The 23626-nt window shown below is 39.6% G+C and overlaps 1 protein-coding gene across 3 annotated transcripts in view; it reads left to right on the top strand.

Moving 5' to 3' along the window:
- The window catches only part of ZNF385D (zinc finger protein 385D), a 739643-nt gene that overhangs the window by 708956 nt on the left and 7061 nt on the right, over positions 1–23626 (top strand). For all 3 annotated transcript variants that reach the window (XM_036267089.1, XM_036267087.1, XM_036267088.1), the window contains one exon: positions 13192–13425. In XM_036267089.1, coding sequence (XP_036122982.1) covers positions 13192–13425 — 234 coding nt within the window. The remainder of the gene's footprint in view (positions 1–13191; positions 13426–23626) is intronic.

Below are 23626 nucleotides of genomic sequence, written 5' to 3'. Positions count from 1 at the left end.
CTTCATGCTAAACATAACCTGACAAGGTCACCGCCCTGTCTGCCTGTCCTGTCCTCAAATGCCCCGAGGCGATTTTTTCTCACCCAGCTTGCCTTCTGGCTCTGCCTCCTCTCCCAGCCCTGTGAATTGGCCGTCTGATCTGGCTGTGATCTTGACCCGTGGCCAGCGCCGTGGGAGAGCCAGGCTTGGACTGGGCCGCCCGGCCCCTCCCGGTGCGCTCGGTGCGCTCAGGCACACGGGCGGCCGGCTGCAGGCACGCGGGGCCGGCCTGGTCCAGCCAGGGAGCCTGCCAGGCAGGGTGGGAACGCAAGTGGTCACGCATTGAGGCTTTTCCGATCGGAGAGAAACCTCCTCAAAGGAACTGAATGTTGATTTAAAACAGGTTGACAGAAAACAGGATACATAAAAGAATCTCTCCTATCCCAAGAATATTCAGCTTTTAAGAGTGATCTGTGAAGCAAAGTGGTTTACCCAGAGTGCTGGCTTTCAGTTTTCATTTTACAACTGGGTTTCGGTTAAAAGTAGAAGTGGCGATAATTAAAAACAGCTATACCAATACAGGGAGGGGCAAAAGTTGGTTTACAGTTGCGAGTACACGAAATGCAGTTTATTCTTGTACTATTACTTAATTATTGTATTATTTTCTTTTCTTTTTTTTTTTTTTTTTATCCTCACCCGAGGATATTTTTCCATTTTTTGTACAGATAGAGTGGGAGGGAGAGAGGAAGGGAGAGAGAGAGAGAAACATCGACGTGAAGGGACACATCGAGTGGCTGCCACCAGCACGACCAACCAGGGCCGGGGACAAACTGCAACCGAAGTACGTGCCCTTAGCGGGAACCGAACCCGGGTCTCTCCGGACCGCAGGCTGACGCTCTAACCGCTGAGCCAAACTGGCCAGGGCTGTATTATTTTCTATATGAACAGCTGGAAACCTAATTTTGCCCCACCCTGTATGTATCCTAAAAATATAATGGTTTTCTAAAGCTTAAGTAAAAAAAATATTTTAAAATTATTATACGTAAATTAGTGATAAAATTTCAGAACTTCTATTCATATCAAGTGGGCTCTAATATTGTTTTATGATTCGACTCATGAAATGATATCTCAAAGGGTGAAATGGAATAGAAATGCCACCATCTTATGATAGGTCAGATCGTGGGACTAGATGTCTATCCTTTTGTAGCCATAAATATATTTGGCATTCCACAGGATCAGAATGGCCAGCACCAACCATCAGAGATAATACAAATTTATTTTGAAATTAATTCTCAGATGGTTGATTCTTAACATAGCTCTATCTTAAAATATAGTTATCTTAAAATATTGTATTAAATCTTGGTTGATAGAGTTAACCAAGGAGTCTTTTTCTTTTTCCTCCTGAGTATATAACCAAAATAAAAAATTAGATGTGGAGCTGTTTAAATAATACCAAAATAACTAGTCTCTTAAATGAGGCCAAGGAAAATCAAAATGCTTATTCTGCAATTCTGCATCATATATATATATATATATATATATGGTGTTTCAAATAGTGTTTTGGTGAAATCGTGTTATTACAATTGATATATTCTCAAAAACAATAAGAATACACAGCATGGTGAATTTTTGTGCAGGGGGCAGTCTGCTGTGGCTTGCAATTTCTGAAAGTGTGATGGTTTATGGAAATAATAGGAAAGATAATTTTATATTTGGAATCTCACAGAAATCTGGTTTAAATGGTTTCTACAGATAAAAAGGGAATCTTACATTTTAGAAATCGGTCTGTTGGTTTCACTGAGAGGCTTCTGCTCCAGAATTATATTAGTTTCCAAGCAATTATTTTAATGTTTTAGCAGCCAGTGTTTTAGTAAATAATAAGTAGAATTCGGGTTTCTCCTGTACTGTTTTGATGTGCATATTTTTCCTAATTTTCATGTCTTCTCCAACTTAATATTTTCTTGATTGGAGTGTATTAACATTACATGAAATAACTAGTTTGAGGAGAGAAATTTTATCAAAATGGTTATATGATGACCTCCCTCTTGCTCTCCATTCTGCAGAGGGAAAAATAATAATAAGTTGCTGTTTGGGGTGAAATGACTAGTAGTTTGATTCTTGAGACAACACAGTTTATAGTTTAAATGGAATGCTTAAAAGTAGTTGAAAAGTTGTCACTTGAAAAATGTATAATATGTTTTCTCAACATGTAAGAGTCCTCCCTTTCTCTTTATTTCTGTCGTCTTTGTCAGCAATTTCCCATAATTTGACCAGTGTAATTACACCCTGAAAATGCCTTTCCTGGTCACCTGAAATTAAAAAAAAAAAAAAAAAAATCAGGACGTGTGAATGTGACGAAGACCTATCAGTTGCATCCTGGTACCTTGCTACCAATTTAAATTTCCCCTGTATAGTTATCTATGAAACACCAACATTGTAATGCTTGTAATAAAAATTGCTAAGTCAGCTCTTAAATACACAGTAAAATGCCTGAGACCAGGCAGAATAATGTTCTATGTTAAATCCACACTAAATATTTTACCGCTGTGCCATTTGTTATGAGCGCTTGTTTTCTAATCTTGAAGACTGCTCTAAGGTACAAAAATTATTGAAAAGCTGACAATTATTACTTTATTATGATTTTGCTGTTGTTGTTTTTGTTAATCCTCACTCAAGGATATTTTTCCACTGATTTTTAGATAGAGTGGAAGGGAGAGAAGGATGGGGGGAGAGAGAGAGAGAGAGAGAGAGAGAAACATCAATGTGAGAGAGACACATCAATTGGTTGCTTCCTGCACAACCCCGATCAGGGCCAGGGAGCGAACCTGCAACCTAGGTACATGCACTTGATCAGGAATTGAAGCAGTGAGTAACCGTTAGGTTTGTGAGCTGGTGCTCAAACCGCTGAGCCAAATCGGCCAGAGCTATTATTATTGTTATTGTTGTTGTTGTTGTTGTTATTATATGGGCTGCCTCCCAGGCTACTACAGCAAGGATTTGTGTCCTAAATGGGTTGGAGTGACTATCCATGTTCTCAGCTCTCTACTCTTTCTAAATTCACTATTCAGAAGGCACCTTCTCCCTCACTTTGTGTTCAATTTCAGTTAGTTAAAGCTTAAGATTCATGATCTGTCGTGTCACAAACCTTTGTAAGTTAGATATCATGGAAGTTAAGGACACAAGGCAAACCCTTACATTTAACCTAAGCACCTAGCCAAAAGGAAGAAGACTGTTACCATAGAAAATAAACTACCAAAGACAATCACTGAAGAACTGTGCCATGACTTTTTGCAGGATTTCAAATTGAGTTGCTCAATACACAGGTCTTCTCATTAACGAAATGCATCCGTTACTGTGGCATTCAACACTTGTTTCCCTCTGAAAATTCTTGGAACAGGGAGCTACCATTTATAGATGTGAAAAGACGTGGGTTTTTTGTTTTTGTTTTTCTATTTTTTTTTTCTGCCTTACTGAGGGGAAGAAAAGTATTAGCTGCCTTAAAAAGGCAGTTTCTTAATCTAATGGCATCCAAGTCACTTAAAATAGCTTTGGAATACATTGATTTCCTTTTTGTTTTCCCTTTTCTTTCCCTTTTGTATTATTTATCAGAAAGTTCCCAAATTCTGACAAAACTAACCCCTTGGTGCTTCTCAATTGTATGTCCAGGGACCAGACCCACTCAATTAACACTCAAGGCTTAGTGGTCTTGACTTCTGATTAACTTAGTTTTGAATTAATTTGCTTTGAGTTAATTTACATTCAAGGGGGATAAAGCATACATTCTGTGAGCAATACAGGAAATGAAGTCCCTTAGAAACCTAGACTCCAAGAAACAGAGAAAAGACTGTATTCTTACAGAACTCCTGGCTTAACTGCTAAATGGAACATTAAATACGTAGCTATTTACCTCGGCTTCAGGGATCTGACTATGTCTCCAGCCTCCCTTGTTTCTTATTCCATTTATCTGAAACACAATGCATCTTTCAATAGAAATGGTTCATTGCCTGTTTGGGCAACATTTAAAATATTTTCTTAAAAAGTTGTTCTCTCATTTATTCCAAACTCCCATTTAGAGTAATCAACTTGTCCTGGCTTGCTGGTACTTCCCCTGATTTAGTACTGAAAGTTCCATGTTTCAGGAAAAACAGGACAGTGGCCATTCGATCTCTCATGTCCCATTTTGACTGTCATGACTTTCTGTTTAAGTGACATTATAGCTGTAAAGCTGAGACCAGTTAAGCTAAACCAGAAACTAATCGGCAGACTGTAAGGGGTGGTTTTTGAACTGTGGTCCTCAGCCCAGCGGTGGCAGCAGCAGCCACACCTGGGTACTTGTTTCCAAGGTACATACTCAGCCTTAGCCCGGACTAGGAAACAGAAACTACAGGCCGGAATCAGCAGTCTGTGTTTAGTAAGCCCCCAGGCGATTGCGGTGTGTAAGAAATTTTTAGAACCACTAGTTTACAGTTACAGGATTATTTCTGTTTCACAGAAGTTTCCAGCATCTTGGCCCCAGCATCTTGGCCCCATCACTGTTGAGTATTGTGAGAGCCAAGAGCACAGACAGGATAGAGGGAGAGAAGCAGATTTGAAATACTGGAAGACAAAATGGAGTAAGGATGAAAACTTAGGGTAGCACGTCCGAGATGTTCTATTTGTATTGCTATGCCCGATTTTCAGTGTCATGCCTAATGGGGATATAATCTGAACTTGCCAAAGAAAAGCAAATGCCTGGCAGAACAAATTGGTTGACAGCAGCCTCCGTACTTACCAGTTACCAAATGCCTAGCAAGCTCTGTGCTAGTTGTGTTACGGAGTGTGTATGTGTGTGTATATATCTATATCTATCTATCTATCTATCTATCTATCTATCTATCTATATATATGCATATATATATATGCATATATATATATATATATATATATGCATATATATATATATGCATGCTAGAGGAATAGTGAATGAAATCCCCACTGACTTGCAGGCACTGAAGCTCCAAGGTGGTAAGGTATTAGAAATGGCTGAGGTGACTGTTACCACCAAGAACACCACTGAGGTATTAAGTGTGAACCCTTACACACAACTCTCAAGACACGCCAAGGTTTCTGCCCAGGCGTCTCTTCTTGTGGACTTGAAAGAAAGGAACAGGGGCAAATTATCTGGTAAAGGTAAAACACAAGACTAGCTTTGATCCTTGCGTCTCTCCTTAAAATAGAAGCCCGGCCTTCTGAGGGAGAGGCTGAGTCAAGCCATCTGACCAGAGTCTCCGAACCATGTGGAACTGAGCAGGGTTAGGGAGCATAGGTAGTGTCCCTGGATCACCTTGCAAAGCAGCAGCCCACAGCTCGCGTACCACACAGGCATGTTGCCCCGCACGGGATCATATACATGTACACATACACAGTTGCTAAAACTTAAAATTTGGAAATTTTACGTAAAACATGTTGCCTTTTCTCAAAATGATAATCAAAACATCTGATAAAGCCGGACCTGCATGTCTACAAGGACAGGAACTGACTAGAGTGGTGTAATGAACTACCCTTTATTTGGGAGGCTGTGCGCTCTCCAGTTTACCACAGTGGCTGATACTTGATTCATTTACATCTTGTCATTTCCTGTTGTCATGCCGTGTGCGTGCGTGCGTGTGTGTGTGTGTGTGTGTGACTATTGCTAGCTTTATGCCAGCTTTTATACTTGGTGAAATCTCAGTTCAACCTAGAAAGGTCCATTTTGAGGTCAAGAACATTTTGGAGATGTAAGCTTTTGAGATACTAAGTAGATCTCGGCTTTAGTTGGCCAACTTTTGGGGCCTGCCTAACTCCGCAGGCGGCTGGACAGTTCCTTCGAACTCTCTTTGCTTCAGAGCATCTTATCTCCCCTGCTTGGCTTGGTCCTCTTGTTCCTCCTCTTCCTCATTAGCTTCACTCGTGGTTGTGTACCCAAGTCAAGTCTTCTTTAACTGGTCCCGATCACCACCTCCTTCTCGGGGCTTCTGCAACCATACACTAGCCTGGCAACCAAATCTTCCAGCCTTCTTACCCCAGGATTGCAGTAGTACCCAAAATGTATGATGAAGTGTCCTATGAAATGAAAGTTAGTCTGACGCTACCCTCTCAAATCACATGATCCTCCTAAAAATGGCCAATTCCAATGGAATGAATTGGTCCCAGCTTCAAGAGGGAAATCTGAAAGTTGAATCACCTTTGTTAAAACAGTAGGCTCTGACTCTGGCTGGTTTGGCTCAGCGGTTAGAGCGTTGACCTGCAGTCTGGAGAGACCCGGGTTCGCTTCCCGCTAAGGGCATGTACCTCGATTGCAGTTTGTCCCCAGCCCTGGTTGCGTTGAGTGGGTGGCAGCCACTCGATGTGTCCCTTTCATGTCGATGTTTCTCTCTCTCTCATCCTCCCACTCTATCTGAACAAAATATCAAAAAGTGTCCTCAAGTGAAGATAAAAAAAATTAAAAAAACAAAAAACAAAAAAAACAGTAGGCTCTGTCCCAAATACTTTTTATCAGAATAATTTGTGTTTTAATCTGCCTGTGGTGTGCATGGCACACAGTGAGCTCCACAGGTAACTGTTATCACCGGGTTTGACACACTGATGGAATTACCCCAAACAAGCCATAGATCAGGCAGCTTGGAGAAGCATCTCAAAAGTTGCAGTTCAATATTTTTTGTTTTTAAGTTTTTGAAATCTCTTGCCTTGCTGTAATATCTAATCTATGCAAGACATGATAAATCTAGTTCAAATAATGTAAAAGTAGAAAGAATTAGTCACCTGATCCCTTAGGACATTAAGTTTTAATCAGGTCACACTATAGGACAGAATATGCCACTTGATTTAAAAAGCACAGTGGATCACTTCTTGCATGGCCCAGAATACTGGAGATGTGATGAATCAGTTCAAAGTACAACTTTTAAAAAAAATATTTTCTAGTGACTCCTCCTCCTGCTCATCCTCCTCAAAGAGAGCAAATCCATATTCCCTCCATTCTCGTCACGTTAGAGCCTATCACACTTCAGTATGCAAATTATATCATGTTTATTTCTTTACCTCCAGTGAGTAGCACAGGATCTGGACACATGAGGGTTCCATCAGGACCACCCCAAAAGTTTCAGGACCAAGACAAGGGTAGAAATGAATACCTTCTGCCATATAGCTAAATATTATCAAGTTACACCTCAGGCGGCACCCAGCAGCCCCAGCCGAGGGATTGCCTGGTGGCTGGGGGATAAGGAACCTACTCGCCTGAGTCAGCTCTGAGCCCTACAGTGTGGTAGCCCAGATCTGCAGGGACGGGCCAGGAGCTGTTCACCACGCAAGGACGTTTGGGAGGTGACTGGACCCAGCAAAATTGGGCAGCCTGCTGGGGGAGGTATTTCTGCTCCCCAGTCTCATTTTGTGGGGTCAGGATTGCCAGGCAGTTTGAAGCACTTCTCACGCCACCACCGCAGAGGAAGGGAGGGAGTACTGGGGGGATTCTGTCCACTCAAACATACATTAGTGATGATGCAGCCAAGTTTGAACAGCGTCCTTCTCTAGTTTCCACACAGAGGCTGTGATCTCCTCCTACCTCTCAACTCACACAAGCCAGACATGCACACACATGGACACACACACACACACACACACACACTCATTTGTGAACTCTGGCCTTCGGGTACCCAGCTCAGCCGTCACTTTCCTTTCCTGTAATTCCCATCTGCTCAGTTAGTGATTGCACTCTCTCAAAACTCCTTACAAGGTCAAAAGAACACAGTCCATTTCTGTTGCAGCGGTGTGTGATTGAGGTACGGAGCCCCCGTAAGTACAGAGCCCGTTGCGGGGGCCCTTTCTGCCTGAGCCTACGGGGGTGGCGCTGTGCTGAATGAATGAAATGGAATCCATAGGGAGGAAACCACCAGTAATAATTTCTAAAACTGTGATTTTTTTTTTTTTGGTCATGAAGCACCTATTTATTCTTCAAAATATCAACATGTTCAAGAGGAAGCAGCTATTCTGCTCACTTTCTGACAAGCCTGGGTGAGATTTACATTCACACCGGGAAGGAAATAAATTGTCCTGGGTCTTCAATTGATAGGAGAACATGATGAACATCTTTGGGTCATAGTCTCAATTACTGTTACGTAGGAGAAAACTTAACTCACCTCGTTCTCCCACTTGGGTTATGAGGTCTGTAATGAGGAGAATACGTTTCTAACTCAGACCATGTCACCTGCTGTTCTGTTTTACTTTCTGGAATTCAGGTTATTGGTATTTTCTGGAGTCCTTTCTTATGCTTTGTGGCTGGATTTTAAAGTATTTACAGTTTTCTTATACAGGGGTGAGAATCCCAAATAGACCACTCTGCATACAGTCCAGTTCCCTTTTATTCTCAACGACAGCCCCATTCCATAAAGTATTAGCGGTCTGTTTCGATGCCAAAGCCAAATTGCGACAGTTGCAATAATGCATATTTGCTACAGGGCACTGGCAGGAAAAAAAAAATGGCCCAGAACCGCAAACCCAAATCATCTCAAGCCCTTCTCTTCCCACCGAACTGCACCATTACTCTCGACTCCCTGTCACATAGATTGTTCCTGGAGGGTCATTGGTTGAATAGCGCAAAGAAATCTGAATCCGCCTTCGGGAAACATTAAGAAAAGTGAATTATTTTCTGCCTTCTGATCTTAAGAAAAGAAAAGAAAAGAGAAAGTTGCAATCAGGAAGGCTTGTGGTTTACACTTTATTATTTTTCACAAGAGGTTATTTGAGAGCTGTAGGTTTTTCTTTTCTTTCCTCCTCCTAAATAGATTCCAGACACTTAAATACTTGAACATAAATGGATGTTTGGACATACATGATCGACTCTACCTGGGGCCGTGTTTAGTTTCTTTTAAAGGCAAATTAATAAATCATGACCAATGTGAATGCACTGAAGGGGAGCTAGTTTATTCTTTTATGAAAAAATAAAAATTTTAGCAAGAAAAAAATAAGTGAAGAACATGTGGTTCTGAGCCAGACTGTCTGAGTTCAAATCATTGTGCTACAGCCCACAGCTTTGGCCTTGGCAAGCTCCCAAATCTCTCTATGCTCCAGTTCCTCTCTCAGAGCAGGATAAAAGTGGCATGCCCCTTAGGTTTTTGTGAGAATTGAATGAGTGAATACCTGTAAATGCTTGAAAAGTACTTCCATAGTCATTGTCTATAATTGTTGTTCATTCATTTACTACATTCTTTCCATAAATGTTTATTGAGTTCCTTTTTATGCTGATTATGGATTAAGTTTATTGTTATTATTTAAAGTCATAAGAGATGTCTCATAAATCCCTTTTTTATGGATGGATATGTATTGGCCTCCTCATTCTTAGTGACTAGAACTAAATAGTTGCTTAATGAATGTAGATGGAACACCCTGGCCAGTTTGGCTCAGCGGTTGGCACATCAGCCCAAGGACCAGAGAGTCCCAGGTTCGGTTCCCACTAAGAGCATGTACCTCGGTTGCGGTTTGTTCCTGGCCCTGGTTGGGGTCCTGTGGGTAGCAATCACTCGATGTTTCTCTCTCTCTCTTCCTCCCTCTCTCCCTCCCACTCTATCTGAAGATGAATGTAAAAATGTCCTCAGGTGAGGATAAAAAAAAAAATGTTGATGGAATGAAGTTTGAATACATGGGTCATTGCAACATAGGATAACGAGTGCTGGGTTTGGGATTTGGAGATGCAGTGGCAAGTGCCCATCTCTCCCCTAGAGCACTTTGTGTCCTTGAGAAATTAACTAAAATGTCCTACTCCGAAAACCAAGAAAACTATACTGTAGCTTCTGACTATGATCTAAGATCCCTTCTGACTATGATTCTACAAAGTAACAATGATACACTATTGACTGGTTATAATTCAATTTTCTTAAATTTAATAAACTTTTAACAATTTTAGATTTACAGAAAAGATACAGGAATATTACAGAGGGCTCCAGTATACCCTGCACCCAGTTTCCCTTAGTGTTAACATGTCACACTGCTATAGTGAATCTGTCAATACTAAGGAAACAATATTGATATATTGTTATCAACTACAGTCCATACTTTATTCAGATTTAACTTTTTATGTAATGTCCTTTTGTTTTTATGGCCTCAGGATCACAACCAGAATACCATATTATATTTAGTCATCCTGTCTCCTGAAACTTTTCGGGACTGTGACAGTTTCTCAGACTGCTTTGCTATGATGATTTTAGTAGGTTTCAGGAATTTTGTAGAATGTTCTTAAAGTAAGGTTTGCTTTATGCTTTTCTCCTTGTGAGACAGGAGTTACGAGTTTGGGGGAGGAAGACTGGAGAGGTAATAATTGTTAAATTAACATACCATTTTAAGGAAAATCTCTTTGCTATATGTAATTTTTTCTATTCAATTTATAAAATAGTTGGTTCTCTTTGAATTCAGCATAATCTTAAAATATATTTAGCTTAATTTCTTTGTTAAAAATATTTCCTTCACCACTTATAAATGAAAAGTAAAAACTCTGTCTTATTATAAATTTATGAACTCAAGATCCATATAATAAATTTAAAATTAAAGATGTAGCTGTTCATATTTCTTTCACATATACTACAAACTGATAATAATAGATCTGTGCTCAGCTATGTAGTCTAAAGGATGCAACACAGTAAAAGCCCAGAAGTTAAGCATTGTTATACTAATTCCTCTAAATCTGTCTCAAGCAAGGAACTTGCCTTAAGAAATGTTAGTGCTTCACTTAGTCCTAGGCATAGAGCATCTGGTGTCCCTATCTTATGTTGGCTTTGGTATAAATGCACATTATCCTCTGGGGTTAGGAAACACACTAATGGAGCTAGTCACAGGGATTGGAAGAGCCATGGTTTTGTTTATTCTATACTCTTATTATGAATTTCACTGTAGATAGGGAAGTGAGTTTAGGATTGCTATGATCTATGCTATGTACAATTTTCAGATCAAGGCATAAAATAAACATGCTCAATCCAAAGGAAAATTTGTTAGAAGTAGGATATTACTAGGAATATCTGTACTCAGATTTAAATGAAATAAATAACCATAGTATCACACTCTGGCTCCAATGTGTGGCCACACTACGTTTAAATATCTCTGTATTTATTATTGTCACTCCCTATAGAACCGATCTTAAGAAAAATTTGGTGTTTGTGACCTTCCTATGGAGAACCACTCTCATGGCCAAGGGTATCATTCACACATCCTCCACCCCTCCCCGCAAATCCCTGGTTTCTTTGTTTCTTGAAAAAGTTAGCCCTGGTTCACCAGATAGTAATGTGTGACCTTGGGAAATTTTCTTAACTTCCAGAATTTCCTCATTTGCACAAGTTTGAAGATGAAATGAAATTATATATAGAAAACACTTAGCAAATTAACTGGCCATTTGTTATTTATTTATAGACATATGCATACGCTTTCAATCACTTCTGGTTTATTGGAAGCAATGAACAGCTACTAGACTATCATAAAGTAGTCATTGTATTTTATGCCATATCTAGGTTCTCAGAATTATTTTCTGGCAATTACCTGATGTTGCAGTTTTAATCAGATAGCTTATTAGGCAAGTAAAAACTAATCAGGAAATGGACTTCTCTGTGTTCAAAGGAATAAATTAATTCTAGTGGCAAAACTTGGTGTTATAGTAACTTTATTTATTTTTTTCTAGTATGAGAGACTGAATTTTTTTTTAACATGGTTGGTGGATAATCTCCATGATGCTAGAAGAGGCTTACTTGATGATCTTAGCAGCTAAAATAAGTGATTAAAAGTCTGTGAAGTGTCAGGCAAAGGAAATAGGATCCAGATGAATTGTTTTATACAACAGCCCTCAACACGATCTCATTTATCTACCTATTGACTACTGTTTCTGATGCCAAGAAAGCCATATTTAGTCTCACCTATATTTCCACCTCTGGATTGGATCAAAGAGGTATCCAAGTTAAAATGCATCCTGAAACTGTGATCCACTCTTGATAGTGGGAGCGAACCAGAAGTAAGTGTGTATGAGGACATTTCACTGCAGACAGACCACTGTCCTTTACAGCCACCGCCCAATCCATTTATCATGGACTTTCCGGGGTGGCATTAGGTAGTGACCACAGTGGCAAATGGAATGAAAGACACTGGCAAGAGCAGCTGTAACTGGAGAGACAGCTGAGAATATTGTGAAGAGGAGGTTAAGAAGCAGCGCCCGGGGAGCAGAATAGGTAGTGGAAGAGGATGTGAGCATAGAGCTCATTTGCAGTTTCTCGTTGGACATGCGAATGTCACCAACACCGTGGTAACTGGCATACTTGGACCGCGAGCTGTGTACACCCAAGGGGAGTTAGGACAAGGTAGTCTCACTTTAGAGCTTGACTTCTCAGGATTTAGAATCAGACTTTGAAGCCAGAGGGTGGTAGGATTACAGTGGTCATCAAACTCTGGAAACTATTTGACATTAACAGGGTGTGACCAGTCTGTGAATTCCTTGTAAGGAGTGGCCATTAATGTTTGAATACTATGTCACAAATTCCCAATACACAGCTTGGTGCAGAGTATGAGTTTAATAAACATGCCATACCAGAATTCCTCTTATTTGTATATTGATGATTTTTGCACTTGGTATTGAATATACAACTCTTTGTAATTAGGGTGATAATTTTCTAAACTGTTAATCTGGACAAAATGTATCATCAAGCCCCCCCTTTTTTTCCTTTATCTTTTACACGAGCAAGTACAAAAGGATCAGTGCTTTTTATTTTTAATTAAAAAAAGAAATGTAAAAGGAAAATAGAAAGGGAGTAGTAAGTAAAAGTAAAAATATCTTAAAAGTATTTATCCTCTGTTTTTTTAAAAAGCCATTTGTGTAGAAAGATATGTATACAAAGTATAATGCATTGTAAATATTATTTTACTAGGGCCATATGTTAAAAACAGAAAATTGTGGGTATATTTATTTACGCCCTAGAAAAAATGTAAAGTGTATTTGTATATATTCAAGAACATCGGAATATTTTATATCAATATACAAAAACCACATGTGGTCATCTGTGTGAATTTCTTTGTGAGAAGACTGACTCACAGTCGATAAACAGCAGTTGCTCGCTGCTCTTATCGTGATTAGCAGAATGTAACATTAGTGATACATTTCCAAACAGGGAAAGATAATATCACTGTTTTTCCCTCTTTTTTCTTTTTTTTTTTTCTGTGCTGTTTTGAATGCAGACAGTACCACAGGGACACCAGCAATATCAACGACGACTACAGTGGACATTAGCAAAAGCAGTGTTATGACAACTGAGATCACCTCCAAAGTGGAAAAAAGCCCCACGACAGCCACTGGCAATAGCTCTTGTCCTTCTGCGGAGACCGAGGAAGAAAAGGCAAAACGGCTTCTTTACTGCTCGCTATGCAAGGTTGCTGTCAACTCCGCCTCACAGCTGGAGGCACACAACAGTGGTGAGATGCAGAGATTTTTTTTTTCCTGTCTCAACAGCTTGGCAATTATCTTCCTCTGAATAGATGAGATGTTTTGCAGCAGGGGACAAAGAGGTGGCAGAAAACTGGCAATTATTACATGCAATTCATTAACCATTAAAAAATCAAAATGACACGCAAAGTGTCATTTACATGGGGTTAAAGGAGGGTTTCCAGGGCTCTTGTGCTGGGTTGTATATGGGTTTGTGTGTATGTGTCAATAAACATTAGGGGATAAAGTAAAATAGAATTCCAAAGTATAAACTTTGCATTTATTTGATTTCTAGATTGATAAGTTCTTCCACGCATCTGCTTCTAAATGAAGTTTTCTAAGTTTGTACCAATGACATAGTTGCAAAATTTAGTTGCTAGCTTCATGTACTTTTGGTTATACAGTTTTATGGCAAATAATGTTGTTTCAGCTAAATCTGTATGACCTAGGCAATTAAACTTAAGAAAGTCTCTATTATGGACAGTGAATGAGGCATGATCTTTACATATAATATTTTATTTACTCTTTCTGACAACCTAAATGTACTAATTGTCTTATTTGAGGTTCAGAGAAGACACAGGACAACTTAAGTGACTGAGCCATCCATGATTTATACCCAGGTTTCACTAACATAAACTGTAAACTCTAATATATCATAACAGAAAATATTGATAAGTCAGGATGAAATGTTTTCTTAATATATTTTATCTCATCCATCAATTCTATATCTATATCAAGATATTATATATCTATATCTATACTTACCTTTCTAATAGGTAGATATAGGGTATATCTACCTATCTAGATAGAAATAATAGTGGTTTATTAATTTATTTAATTAGTTAATTATTTATGTCCTGCCTGAGATTTTAGCCAGCCTTTTGGCCCAAGGTCAACTGTTGTCTAAAAGACTGGATTCATTGCCAGGACTCTGTCAGCAATTACAGTAGAAAAAGAATCACTTGGGAATTATACCCCAAGTTAATATCGCAGCTGTATTTGACTGAGGCATTGACCAGTCATTGTGCTGCACTGGTAATAGTCAAGTATTGACTTCCAAACTCAAAGGGAGTAATTGCAGATGAGAACAATTCCTCTAGCACATCCCTTCCTCCTGCGTACAACATGAGCTGTAGTCAGGGAGAGTTCATGAGTTCAAGGGCTGAGACACACAAAAAAGGATCTGTCCCCAAGCGAGAATCTGCACCATACAGCTTTATCTCGTGCTTCCTCACACCAACACGTTCTTCCTGAAGCACGATGATTGGGAGAGCACAAACATCATTGGAAGGCCGTGCAGTTCTCAACGATGTGTTTTTTTATCATTTTGCATAGTAACAGAGAAACATTCCTTTGAGGTAGGGAGGGGGCAAGCTATATTCTTTGAGGCTGGACTTCATTGATCAAGAATGTTGGGTATTCTTTCTAATTTCTTATCAGAAACATCTGATTAACAAGTAAAGAGGAATTACTTATTTGGTTCTATCACGTCAGGTCAACATTTTTCATAATACAATTTTGCAGCCGCATCTCTGCTCTGTGTGTCAGAATATGCAGCTTTTAAAATGCATTTACTCATGATGCTTTAAATATATATATTTATATAAATATATTTATTGATAAATATTTATATAAATATATTTATTTATAAATATTTATTATAAATATATATATTTAAAGCATCATGAGTAAATGCATTTTATATATATAAATATATATATTTATAAATATATGTATATAATATGAATCTTAAATATGTTTATATAATATATGTGTATTTATATTTGTTTAAATATATATACATATATTTTAATTCTCACCTGAGGATATATTTTTTTTTTCATTTATCTTTAGGTATAGTGGGAGGGAGGGAAAGTGAAAGACATTGATGTGAGAGAGACACATTGACTGGTTGCCTCCTGCACGACCCTGACCGCGGCCTGGGACCAAACCACAACTGAGGTATATGCCCTTGACTAGAATCGAACCCACAACTCTTTGGTCCACAGGCCAACGCTCTAACCACTGAGCGAAACCGGCCAGGGATGTTTAAATGTGTTTTTAATATAAAAATGTATATTTATACGTAAAAGTATTTTTTTCTATATTCAGGGATTCTGATCTATTATATATCCAGAGCCTGTAAAGTATGGTATTTGGGGAGAAAAAGAAGTTGTGCAATCAGAGCCCAGAAGTACTGAAACCATCTCATCTGGAAATTTAAGGTGGTGGCCCTGGCTGGAGTGGCTCAGTTGGTGGGGCGTCCTCCTCATTCCTAAAGGTGGTCAGTTCAGTTCCCAGTCAGGGTACACGCTGGAGTTGTGGGCTCGATCCCAGGTACGGGTGTGCAGGAAAGAGCCGAGCTATCCTTCTCTGTCGCATAGATGTTTCTCCCTCTCCCTCTCCCTTCCTCTCTATCTCTAAAGATCAATGAAAAATATTAAAACAAATTTAAGGTGGTGAATGTGGTTGTCACCCTTACTTGAATCCCTTCGTTGGGGTGTCTCCTCCAAACCTTTAGCCTAAGCAGGGGACTACAGCCTCTCCCCTTCCCTCCAGACTCCGGGGTGGGTTTTCAAGACCCTGCACTTGCTTTCTACATCAGGGAGCTGTTTACAGAGTCCAGACCTAATGCTTACTTTAGGCCTCACCCTAGACTCGGGCGAGCCAGCTGTGCCAGACTGGACGTGGTAAAGCAGGAAGAAAGGACATGCAGTTGGTTGCTCTTGACCCTGTTTGGGTACCATTGTTAGGCTCCAAATTCAGTTCTGTTATTTGCACCTGCAACAGGGCTGGGAGGCTCACTGGGTCTGGGACTTCCTCTAAATCTGGGACTTCTAAATTAAGACGAAGGTGAATGCAGTCCTTCCTGTACCCAGACAAGTGCCACTTGCACCCTGGTGTCCTGCACCTTTCCCTGGGGTCTGACGTGGGAAACCCACCGGGCAGGTGGGAAGGACAGTGGCTCAGTGTTTTTCATCATAGGATTTATTGCAGGATTCCTGTGGTGTGTTTCAGTCCGGGCTCCATCAGAAGCAGACTCTGAGACAAGGATCTGAGGGCAGACAGTGTGTGGGGGAGGGGGAGGAAACCGGTTAGAGGAGGGGGAGAGGGAACCAGGGAAGGGAAGTGGCCAGTGCAGGGCACACCACTCAGACAGTTATCAGCGTGGACAACTGCAGCTCACCAACCACAACCCGGACACTGCACAGCTGTTTAAATGTATCACCTTCAGGTGGTCACATCCAAAGACAGAATTGAATTAATTCAAATATTGTTTCTTCATCTTCTCAATCGCTGTGCAAGCATTGTTTATTCATGATCTATTGTTCTCATAAAAATATATAGTACCACAGGGGGTTGAATGCATGAACTGCAGTCTTTGTGAGCTCAAAGGATTTTCAACGATTATACCTTACTAATGAAACAGAAGTTTACAGATGAATTACTGTGTGTCTGGGGCTGACTGCATAATGGAAAGTTCTTCCAATTAATTTCCATGTATCATATGATGTTTATTATAGAATAAGAAACAAATGGGGCTAATTTAATCAATATGAAATCTTAACAGTAACCACATCAATTATTTAGAATATAGACCAACAAAACATTTTCATGGAAGGAGTCCTTCATCACTGACAGTAAATTATCTAGTCGCCAGTTTGTGGTGCCAGTGGAAAGCAGATTACCTTTCAAATCCATTTAGTTATGGTTTTCTAATTCTCTTTAATGTATACCCTTTTAACTTGCACTCAGAACAGACCACAGTCTGTACCCCGCCCTTAGTCCTTCACTGCGTCCCACTCTTATCCTTGTTCCTTCAATATAATGCTAAAGGAATATTCTGCTTTTTCTAGAGTCAGATATTAGGAAAGCATTGTTAAGATCGGACTGTGCTTTTCAGGGAACTGGGTTTAAATGTCAGTTTTGATCAGAAGCAAGCAGGTGCAAGGGAGGGAGATGTGTTCCTTGCATCCAAATTATAATTGGAAGTATTTTTTCACTTTTTGTTTCTCCATCATAAACATATTATATACATAAAATTCAGCCTGTAGCCCTGCATAGAATTATGCATTTATGGTATTTTCCTGAAAAGCCAATGACCTTTCAAAATGTGTGTTTTTTTTTAATCTTGGAGAAATGTGTTCTTAATCTTAAACAAATTTGGGGAGTATAACTTCCATCAAACATTGCTTGTGGTACAGTCTAGTAGAATGGACTAGAATGGACTAGAAGTGGTCAGATTTGTTTTACCTCAGATCTTCAAATAACTTTTCTATGTAAACCTGGGCAAAGTTCATTGTCTTCTTTGGGCTCCATTCATGCATTCTCTTATTCTCATTCTCTCCTCTCTGTCTCTCTCTGTCTCTCTCTGTCTCTGTCTCTCTCTCTCTCTCTCTCTCCCTCCCTTCCTCCCTCCCTACACCCCTGCCCTGCCCCTGAGTTAAGAGGCCATATGGCACTTTTTAAGGATCAAATATAATGGCATGATTATGGTATAACCACAGTTGCTAATTGCATTATTCAGGGATCAATAGTGCTATCTCATTTTCTTTCTTTCTTTTTTTTTTTTTCCCCACAAATGTGTAACCATTCAAAGGTGAAGCTGATTGGCTTAGATTCCATGCCATTAGAATGCAGGATTTGAATAGGGGCTTCCTGCTTTGCTTTTTTATAATTTGGAAAGAGAAGTAGCTCTCCTGAGCTTACCAGCAAGATTCACAAAACAGTGTAAGAAAGCTTAGAGCTCCTTAAGAGGACGTACTCTTTTCAAGAGATCTGCAAGTCTCCTTTTATTTTATGTTATGGACACAGATGTTACAAAATATGTTTTGTCTTTCAAAAAAAAAAAAAAAAAAAATTCCTCCGAAACATCCAACTAGGTGCTCTGTTGCTTAGCTAATTTTGATTTTCTCTATATAATTGAAAAATAACTTTTAAATATTTTCTGGTTAACACTCATTACTTGGGCAGCCTTCTCTGGTAATGACTCAAAGTGGTAACACCTGATAATTTTTACCCAGCTCATTCCAGTTGTTTTGTCCCTAGGCACAGTTTGTCATACCCCTCACTAAGTTTTAAAGTCTAGAAAAGACAATTGTCAAAGGACGGGCTTTACTAGATTCTAGAATGCTTAGAGATTTCTAAATTTTTGCCCAAACAAAACAACAATGTTCAGAAGGAGAATGAGAAGAGTAACTAAAATTTATTGAGCAGATAGAAGTGCCAATCTTTAAAACAATAAGACAACACTACAGTAGAGCATATAATTTATTCTTTTTTTTTTATATAGCTGAGCACACTGAGGCACAGAGACCCTTAAACCACACAGCTAATGGTTTACACCATTCCATAGCCTGAGCTCATGACTCTACAAATATTTGTCTGTCGAACTTTATTAATATCTAATACTTCTGCTAACCTTCACTGATACTATGTGTCAGGTACTGAGAATTAAAAACATGTGCAAAACCAGGACTTCAAGAAGCCCATATTGTCCGGCCAACGTGGCTCAGTGTTTGAGAGTCAACCCATGCACCAAGAGGTCACCAGTTTGATTCCGGTCAGGACACAGGCTGTGGACCCGATCCCCAGTTGGGGGCATGCAGGAGGTGGCCAGTTGATGTTTTCTGTCATCGGTGTTTCTGTCTCTCTTCCTCTCCCTTCCTCTCTCTCTAAAATCAATAAAATAAATAAATAAATAAACCTATGTCTAGTTTGTGCCTCTGTATTCAGGGATAAAATATGGAAAGATGTGTTCCATCAGGAGATCTGTCATTTCATGTTTCAAGTGAAAAACTCATTTAAATCTGTCAGCGTGGCCAGTGTTCATGTCCTTATTATTAAGGCCCAAGAGTATCTGCCAATCCTATTCAGCATATTCTATGATAATGGTAAGACTTCAACGTGGTTGAAAATACAGAAATTCTCCTACGCAACTCTGCTATTGTGTCTTCTTTAAACTTTCTACAAATGATTTTTTTAAAAAAAACACACAAAAAACAAATGGGCCCTGGCCATGTGGCTCAGTTGGTTGGAGCATCATATTGTACACCAAAAGGTTACAGGTTCAATTCTTAGTTAGGGCATGTACCTGGGTTGCAGGTTTGGTCCCTGCTCAGGGTGCATATGGGAGGCAACCAATGGATGTTTCTCTCTCACATCAATGTCTCTCTCTCTCCCCACCCCTCTCTAAAATCAATAAAAACGTATCCTTGGGTGAGGATTACAAAATCAAAACAAAGCAATTCAGCCTCAAATTTCTTCCGTGTTCCACATCCATGTAGGCATATTTGAGTTCCAGAACTTCACTATCTAATAGGGTAACCACCAGCCTCAGGTGGCTATTTAAACTTAAATTAATTAGAGTCACTTTGGCAGTGCAGTAGCCTCATGTCAAGTGTTCAAGAGCCACAGATGACTAACGGCCACCATATTGGACTGTACAGACACGGAACATTTCCATTAGCACAGAAATTTCAATCACACAGTGTCCTAGCTCTAAGTCACAAATGATCTGTTCGGGGGACTGTGATATGTTGTGCGTTGCCTAATAAAAATAATGTTGGCATCGCTGTGAGCATTCGGGGTTTAGTTCTTTCAATTTGGTGACATCTCACTGATTACGAAGCAGAAGGGGTGACTTCAGAGTCTGTCAAGAGGAACTGTCTTGCTGTGAACTTCCCTATGCCTGTTCTTGAAAGGTAGTTTCATATGCAAACCAAGTGGAATAGTCGACCTACGTTATTTTTCTGACTCGTGCCTGATATAACGTCACTGATGTTTAGAACATTCCAGGAGGTTTACACCTGACAAGGTGTCACAGCTGAGGGCACGCCGCTTGCCGTGGTGGACAGGCCTTCGCTTCCCACTTTAAATGCTCATTGAATTTTCTGCTAAGAGCATGTTTTACTTTCATCAAAAATAATTTTAAAAATGAAACATCAGACGAGTTTACACCGGAAGCAAACAGAAACACTGCTTTGTAAATAACTGATACAACATCGTATCTGTTATACTGTTATACTATGAAAGTGTGTCTGATTTGTCCGTTTGTTGATTTCGTGTTTATTGCGTAAAGACCTTCTTTCTAGTCTCTCTTGGGTAATGGATATAACAGCAATGTGGCATTGAAAGGCATTGGGTTAAGGACAAGAGACCAGTGCACATAAAGTGTGTTAAATGCATGTCAAGGAAGCGGGGGGTGGGGGGACTGGGGGGGGGGATGCCTCAGTGTTGCTGTGATCAGTGGTTAAGGGAAAAGGAGGGTTTCTGAATACCGGGCATTTCTCCTTCACGTGCTGGGATCCCGGGGGCTCTGCTACATCGGTTCTGTGATTTACCTTCCCAACCGACCCAGCCAGTGCGCAGGCCACTGGGTCCCTGACCCTGCAGAGCTTTTTCCTGAGCTCTCTTTATTTACCAAGTTCACCCCCACTGGCAATACTGTGTGTGGCTTGTCTCCCACCCTATCTCAGCCTTAGGGCTCTTCATCTGAGGCTGTTTCCGATGCTGAAAGCAAAGCTCTCCTGTCCTCTTTAGACGTCCTGTTTCCCTCGTCTCTTCCTCCACCTCTGCAAATTGGACTTCAGATATATTACTGGTGAATCAGCAAATTACTTTCCACCAGGAAGCTAATAGAAATAATACAATTTTTTACTCATTTGAGGCATTACTTTGCTACTCGATACCATGGATGTCATTCTGGGTGCTTAATGTTTGCTAATACAATGATAAGATAAACTAAAGTTTTTATCTCGGTGACAAAATGCAAATAGGATTAACATGGAAAATACATATTATGTAGGAGGTCAGGGTAAGAAGAGGTTAATTTGATTTTAGAGGATAAAAAGAAAACATGGAGGCTTTGCATGCTGATTATACAGTTCAGATGTATAGATTCAAGAGTACTTTTCTTTCTTACGACACACAGCAGTTGGAATATAATGCCATTATACCAAAGGTCTTAAATGAGCACATCCTAAAAACACCTTTGCACTTGCTGTTTGTATGGAGGCTGACTACTTTCCTGTGCATTTGTCTATAAGCTAAATCATCTGAATCTGTCAATGAGATGGCAACTAAGTTATCACTGGCAGTTGTGTGGGTTTGTTAAGGGTCTAGTCCAGTGATTGTTAACCGGTGTGCCGTGAGAATTTTTATTTTTATTTATTTTCTTTAATGTTGTTATTGATTTGAGAGAGAGAGACGTAAAAGAGGAACATCAGTCTGCTCTAACCTCCTGCGCATCCCTACTGGGGACCAAGCCAGAAACCCGCACGTGTGCACTGGCGACCTTTTGATGAATGGGATGACACTCCAACCGAGCCACACTGGCCAGGATGCAAGAACTTTTAAAACATGCAATACCTGACCATTTAGTCAGGGGCACTGACCTCTTTTCCCTCAGAGTGTCCAATGAAAAATGACAAACAGTCAACACAACAATAGCTGTTTGGTGTAAATGAAATCAAAATTATACCTATTTTTTTTCTGTCAAAAGGGCAAAAATTATAATCTATTTTTTGGTGTGCCACAGAACATCACTGATCTAATCTAACACTGGAAAATTGAATTGCAAAGTATTGAAATTTATTTTATACAGGGGTAAATTTTGCAAACTATACCAAGATACATTTTTCTATAAAATGAATCCCTCTGAAACGTTTTTTGCAATGTTTAGAAACTTGTTTGGCAGCTTGAATCAAAACTTAAAAATAGTCATATTCTTTGTCCCTATAATGCCCCTTATGAAAATCTTTTCTAAGGAAACAGCCAAATGAGGGATAAAAGATTTAACAAGTAGGATGTTCATTGCGACCTAATTATATAGGGAAAAATAGAAACAATATAAATGTCTACAATTCGTGGGTAAATCTATCACAGCCAAATATTCTAAGCCTATGTTGTTAAAAATCAAGCACATTTCTAAAAGTGCATGTAATTCCATGGGAAATTCTCTACAAAGTCACATTAACTCAGTTATCTAAATTTTTAAAAATACACATATAAAGATAGAAAATAAGACTGGAACATGATAACCACTATTACTGTTTTGATATGCCTCTCCTTGGTGGGATTAAGTTTCTTATTCATTAAAAAAATTTTTTTCTCAAATTTGCTGATGATTTATTTACTTTTAAGAAGTTAATTGCCAGTTTTCTTGCTCACCTGCCTTTTCTTTGTCCCTAACTTGAGAGCCATCTAAAAAAGAGAAGAATAGTCGTGAAGATGATAGGGAATACAAGGGAAGCCCTTTTTCACACACCCCCATATATTACTTTGATTTTTGCAGATATAAAATAAGTAAATATCTTGACCCAAGGTCACCAAAAACAAACAAACAAAAGAGTATTTATTGGAGCGTTTCGAACTTGCTGAGGTGAAACTGTGGCTGGCCTATTTCACATTTCAGGAATCATGACGTTTCCAATGAAGGTCATAGCCAGTGTCTGCCTTTTAAATGTGATAGGAAGAAAATTGTCCATTTCCAGCATCTGTCCTCCGAGGAGGAAGGAATGCAATACCGTAGCGGACTGTGCCTGACCTGCTGTGAAATCACAGAGGAAAACACAAGCTTTGCAAGATGTGTACATAGTGTTGAGCCAGAGTGATCAAAGAGGTGATCAAACTGGCCCTCACAGAACCACAGCCTTTTGAAGCATCATGTTTCATGGTACTGTGCTGAGCAGAAAGGAGCATTGCAAGGAGGAAAAAAAAAAAAGTTGGGGGATAAGGATTCGAAAGACTCAAATCCAAGTTTAGAAAGGTTGCATTAACAAAGGAGAAAATTAAAGGTGCTCTGAGAGACACGTGTGTGCCTGGAATCCATCTGGCTCAGACATTCTTAGTGGATTTCTAGCTAAGTCCCCGTAGCTGTAGGGACTGACTGAGAAATCCACTTTCTACCTGCCAGGAACTTCAAGTGGTGCTTGCTTTGTGAGCCAGGCAAACCACTTAACCTTTCGGAGTCCCAGATTGTTATCTCTAAAATGGGTGAAATAATAGCACCCAACTCTTAGGGCAGCTGTGAGCAGATAAATAATTTAGCACAATGCGGGCAGTGTTTTAGAAATAAAATTAGTACAAGGTCTCCTAATAATCACTGTGGGTTTTTTTGTTAATCATTAGTGGAGGATTTTTTTTTCCCGTTGATTATTAGAGAGAGTGGAGGGGAAGGAGGAATGGGGG

The sequence above is a fragment of the Molossus molossus genome, unplaced genomic scaffold (assembly GCF_014108415.1).
Source record: "Molossus molossus isolate mMolMol1 unplaced genomic scaffold, mMolMol1.p scaffold_m16_p_18, whole genome shotgun sequence".
Lineage (NCBI taxonomy): Eukaryota > Metazoa > Chordata > Mammalia > Chiroptera > Molossidae > Molossus > Molossus molossus.
This window is presented reverse-complemented; position numbering and strand designations above follow the sequence as displayed.